This window comes from Hyperolius riggenbachi, chromosome 3 (genome assembly GCF_040937935.1).
Source record: "Hyperolius riggenbachi isolate aHypRig1 chromosome 3, aHypRig1.pri, whole genome shotgun sequence".
Classification (NCBI taxonomy): Eukaryota; Metazoa; Chordata; class Amphibia; order Anura; family Hyperoliidae; genus Hyperolius; species Hyperolius riggenbachi.
The window spans coordinates 13132791-13138790 of record NC_090648.1 but is presented as its reverse complement, the minus strand read 5'-3'; the positions used below and the strand labels follow the sequence as shown (position 1 = coordinate 13138790).

Here is a 6000-nt window from a genome sequence, read left to right as displayed (position 1 = left end):
TACTTCCTTTGCCTATCATAGGTAGATACTGGTGCCCCTTAGTATTAGGTAGCCAGAGCTATCCTCAGTATTAAGTAGCTAGAGATTCCCTCAAGTATTTGATAGCTAGAGGTTCCCCTGACTGAAGGTAGATCTGGTCAGTGGAATGCAGAGGCGCAGGTGAGTAACCTCTCATTTACACCCAGCTCGGGACTCTGTATAGATAAGGCAGGAGGGAGGTGCTTTGAGAGCGGAGTAAGCCACCTTTCCACCATCAGGCGCCTGTAGGCACGTGCCTACATTGCCTTATGGTAAATCCAGACCTTCACCTGGGTGAGAGTGGGGACCTTGCAGAGCACACTTATTCTAATGGGACTCCACCTCCGTATGTCACTTACAGTATATGGCATACTTTTCACAAAAGAGCAAATCCGATACATGGATAGGTCTCTCCCTCCAGACTTCCTTGTTTTGTGTTTTATTTTAGGCACGGCATTTGCATTGCACAAGTTTCAGATTTCTTGTATCAGGATTTACCGGCTTTAAATCAGGTCATATGAACAGTGTGTCTCAGAACCAGGGGGCAGCAGATGTCACAACGAGCTATTGAACTCACACCGCTCTGACTTCGAACCCGGGGACAGCAGATGTCACAACAAGCCTCTGAACTTACACTGCTCTGACTCTAAACCTGGGGGGTATCAGATGTCACAACAAGCTACTAAACTCACACCGCTCTGACTCCGAACCCGGGGACAGCAGATGTCACAACAAGCTTCTGAACTTACACTGCTCTGACTCCGAACCCGGGGACAGCAGATGTCACAACAAGTTACTGAACTTGCACCGCTTTGACTCCGAACCCGGGGACAGCAGGTGTCACAACGAGCTACTGAACTTACACCGCTCTGACTCCGAACCCGGGGACAGCAGATGTCACAACAAGCTACTGAACTTGCACCGCTCTGACTCCGAACCCGGGGACAGCAGATGTCACAACGAGCTCCTGAACTCACACTGCTCTGACTCCGAACCCGGGGACAGCAGATGTCACAACAAGCTACTGAACTTGCACCGATCTGACTCCGAACCCGGGGACAGCAGGTGTCACAACGAGCTACTGAACTTACACCGCTCTGACTCCGAACCCGGGGACAGCAGATGTCACAACAAGCTACTGAACTTGCACCGCTCTGACTCCGAACCCGGGGACAGCAGGTGTCACAACGAGCTACTGAACTTACACCGCTCTGACTCCGAACCCGGGGACAGCAGATGTCACAACGAGCTCCTGAACTCACACTGCTCTGACTCCGAACCCGGGGACAGCAGATGTCACAACGAGCTCCTGAACTCACACCGCTCTGACTCCGAACCCGGGGACAGCAGGTGTCACAACGAGCTACTGAACTATCACCACTCTGCCATGAATAACAACATAAAAAATACGCCTCCTCCAATTTTAGAAATTCTGGGCTTTATCTTTTTTCTGGTCCCTGCTTCAGAAAACATTTTCATCGCCCTAGTCAGCCTCCTGAACTGGAAAAAGAACAAGTCTCTCTCTTTAACGGAGAGAATCATTTTCTGGCTGTGTGTGTTGAGTATTCTAGATGACCTGCGTCAAACCTACAGCTTTGTTCATTATTACCTGCATGGTGCCTTTGGAAATCCTTATAGACAGTTTACCACCATCCTGTTCCTGACTTTGTCCTCCTCTAAGCTCTGGCTGTCCGCCTGGCTGTGCCTTCACTACTGCTTAAAAATTGTCCAGATCCACCACAGATTCTACCATCACCTCCAGTTGAGATTCCCACGTGTCCTTCCTTGGCTTCTCACATCTTCGCTGTTGGGTTCATTTCTGCTGAGCTTTTTTGTGGAGTCGCGCAGCACAAAACACCATTTCAGCCTTTCTGATAAAAATACAACTCTTAGTGATCAAAGTCACCATGAAAAAATCATTCGATATTCAGCCTATGGTGTTTATACTGGGCTTGGCCTTCTAGTCAGTCTACTTTCGACCTTCTTAATTGTTGTCCATCTTTGCCATCATATAAAGAACATTGACATCCAGGCTGGAAATGGTGGAGGACCAAGAGTGAGACCACATGTCCATGTGGTGAAGATCGTTTCTTCGTTGTTCATCCTCAATGCCTTCTTATTCTTCTTCATAAACTCGTTCATTCTGAACAGGAGCATCAGTATGAGGATCTATATATTCCAAATTGTGGCATCATTTCTAAATGCGGTCACATCTTTTAACCTCATCAAAGGAAACTCCAAACTGGATAAAAGGCTTGAAGAACTCACCGCATGCTGCCTTGTTGGCAAATGTTGCCCTGATAAACCCTTCTAAATATTCTGAGTTGGTCTATCAGAATCAGAAATCCTTATTGTCATTGTACAAAGAACATTGTACAGTACAACAAAAAAAATGTAAGCGCAATCTCCAGTACAAAATAAACAAGAGAGGATAAAAACAAAGACAACATATATACATTGTATTGCACTTGCCCCCATCCAATATAAACTACATCATCATAATATACCAGGTCAAACTTACCATTCAGAAGCATTTAAAGCGGGATTGTCACCCAAAAAAAATCTAATTTCAACAGCAACTGGTCTTTGTGTATTAAGTGATAAAGATGCTAATCCTGCATTCAAAAGCTTTCAAAACTTGTTCTACTGTTATGACTTGGAGTTATCACATACCTTAGGAGCACTGGCCCTTTAATTGCCATTGCCATCAGCTGGCAAAACATTTGCATGCTGGGGGTCTTTTTATCTATAACATATTCCTCCTCTTCCCTTTATTTCCCCCTCCTTCTAATGACATAAGACAGTGCTCTTCCTAGTATAGACCCTAGTGGGAGTGTCTGAAGACTCTGGGAGGAGGGCGGGTAACGAATACACAATTAACAAGAGGAGCAAAAAAGAGTGAGGGAGGAAATGATGTCAGGATTAGCTTCATTCAAAGGTAACCACGATGGAAACTGCCTAGAATGGGATTCTCTGCTTTTCTATATATGTAAAATCGGATGTGGGTATGTGTGTGTGTGTGTGTGTGTGTGTGTGTGTGTGTGTGTGTGTGTGTGTGTGTGTGTATGTATGTATGTGCCGCGATCACGCAAAAATGGCTTGACCGATTTGAACAAAACTTGGTATACAGATCCCTTACTACCTGGGATGATATGTTCTGGGGGTCTTGCGGCCCCCCTGCACACTTGGGCGGAGCTACAAACAGCAAATCAGATTTCACCCATTCATGTCAATGGAAAAAATGGAAAAGGCTGCCATTCTCACAGTAATAAAGCCAGAGTTCCTACACTTGGCACAGTTTCAAAACCCCGGAAAAGTGGGCGGAGCATAAAACAGCCAATGAAATTGCAGCCATTTAATTATTGTAAACTGCAGCCAATCTTAGACTGTTAATCGCAGGGTTTTCAAACTTGGCACACTTGGTCACTGGGTGAATGAGATTAAGATTCTGGAAAGTGGGTGGAGCCTACAACAGCAAATCAAAATTCACCTATTGATTTTCAAGGGGAATATTTCAACTGCTGCCATTCTTACTCTGTTAATGGCAGAGGCTTCAAACTTGCTACAGTCGGTCATTGGGTGACTGGGGTCCAAATTCACTAAAGGGGCGTGGCCACAAACAGCCAATAAGGTTTCCTTGGTGGATAAACTGCTTCCATTCGCACATTTTTGATGCCAGGAACCTGAAAGCTCACACAATTGGTCATTGAGTGACTGTGTGTCAAGTCACAAAAAGTGGGTGGAGCCAAAAACAGATTTTATGGGGAAAATATAAACTGCAGCCATTCTTACACCGTTAATGGCAGGGTTGTCAAACTTTGCACAGTTGGTCACTGGGTGAATGAGATTAAGATTTTGGAAAGTGGGTGGAGCTTACAACAGCCAATAAAAATTCACCTTTTGATTTTCAAAGGGTATATTTAAACGGCTACCATTCTTATACTTATACAAATGCAACTTGACACAATTGGCCACTGGGTGACTGGGATTATTATTCAGAAATGTGGGTAGAGACTACAGCAGCCAATCAAAATTCACCTATTGATTTTCAAGGGGAATATTTACATTGCTATCATTCTTACACTGTTAATTGCAGAGGCCTCAAACCTGATACAATCAATAATTGGCTGACTGGGGTCAAAATTCACTAAAGGGGGTGGAGCCACAAACAGCCAATCAGATTTGTTAGATTGATTTCAGCCACTCTGTTATTGGCAGGGTTCTCAAACTTGACGCAGTTGGCCACTGGGTGACTGGTATTAATATTCAGGAAAGTGGGTGGAGCCTACAACAGCCAATCAAAATTCACCTTTTGATTTTCAAGGGGAATATTTACATTGCTGCCATTCATACACTCTTAATGGCAGAGGCCTCAAATCTGGTACAGTCAGTCACTGGCAGACTGGGGTTTAAATGCTGAAAAGGGAGTGGGCCAAAAACAGATTTGTTTAATTGCAATGGGAAAATGCAACTTATTGATGATGCCAAATACCCCACATCTCATAAACTTGGTCATTGAGTGACTGCATGTCAAGGTTAGACACTACACAACTAACTTTTTACATGGGAAAATATAAATTGCAGCTATTCTTACACTGTTAATGGTAGGGTTCTCAAACTTTGCACAGATGGTCACTGGGTGACTGGGATTAATATTCAGAAAAGTAGGTGGAGCCTACAAGAGCCAATCAAAAGTCACCTATTGATTTTCAGGGGGAATATTGAAGCTGCTGCCATTCTTACACTGCTAATGCCAGAGGCCTCAAACCTGCTACAGTTAGTCGTTCAAATTCACTAAAGGGGTGGAGCCACAAACAGTCACATTTCTTTTTTGGATAAACTGCTTCCATTAGCACAATTTTAATGCCAGAAACCCGAAAGCTCACAAACTTGCTCATTGAGTGACTGTGAATCAAGGTTACAAAAACTGGGTGGAGTCAAAAACAGATTTCTCTGGGAGAATGTGAACTGCAGCCCTTCTTCACTGTTAATGGCAGGGTTCTCAAACTTTGCACAGCTGATTACTGGGTGACTCGGATTATTATTCAGAAAAGTGGGTGGAGCCTACAAAAGCCAATCCAAATTCACCTATTGATTTTCAAGGGGAATATTACAATTGCTGCCATTCTTGCACTGTTGGTCATTGGGTTACTGAGGTTCAAATTCAGAAAAGGGGACAGAGCCACAAACAGCCAATAAGAATTGTTTCATTTCACTGGGAAAATACAAATTGATGCTAAAGACCCAAAGCTCGCAAACATGGTCTTCGAGTGACTGTGTGTCCAGGTTACAAAAAACAGGCGGAGCCAAAAATAAATTTCACTGGGAAAATATAAACTGCATCCATTCTTACACCGTTAATGGCAGGGTCATTAACTGGGAAAATGTAAACTGCACTGTTATTGGCAGGGATCTCAAACTTAGCCCAGATGGTCACTGGGTGACTGAGATTAATATTCAGGGAAGTGGGTGGAGCCTATAATAGCCAATCAAAATTCACCTGTTGATTTTCAAGGGGAATATTTAAATTGCTGCCATTTTTACACTGTTAATAGCAAATGCCTCAAACCTGCTACAGTTGGTCATTGGGTGACTGGCGAGGGGTGGAGCCACAAACAGCCAATCAGATTTGTTTAATTTCTATCGGAATATACAAATTATTGATGCCAAAGACCCCAAAGCTCACAAACTTGGTCATTGAGTGCTTGTGTGTTAGGGTTAGAAAAAGTGGGCGGGGCCCAAATCAGTAAAATACATACACGGGCAATGCCGGGTCTTCAGTGGGCAGAGACAAATACACATTTCACTGGGAAAATGTACACTGCAGCCATTCTTACACTCTTAATGGCAGGGATCTCAAACTTTGCACAGTTGGTCACTGGGTGACTGGGTTTTATATTCAGAAAAGTGGGTGGAGCCTACAAAAGTGAATCAAACTTCACCTATTGCTTCTCAATGGGAATATTTAATTACTGCCATTCT

General features: G+C 43.8%; 1 protein-coding gene across 1 annotated transcript; it reads left to right on the top strand.

Moving 5' to 3' along the window:
- The first annotated feature begins 1405 nt into the window (after positions 1 to 1405).
- Positions 1406 to 2332, top strand: LOC137561804 (taste receptor type 2 member 8-like). The gene has a single exon (XM_068273161.1). The coding sequence runs from the start codon at positions 1406 to 1408 to the stop codon at positions 2330 to 2332; it is 927 nt and encodes a 308-aa protein (XP_068129262.1).
- The last annotated feature ends 3668 nt before the right edge of the window (positions 2333 to 6000 follow it).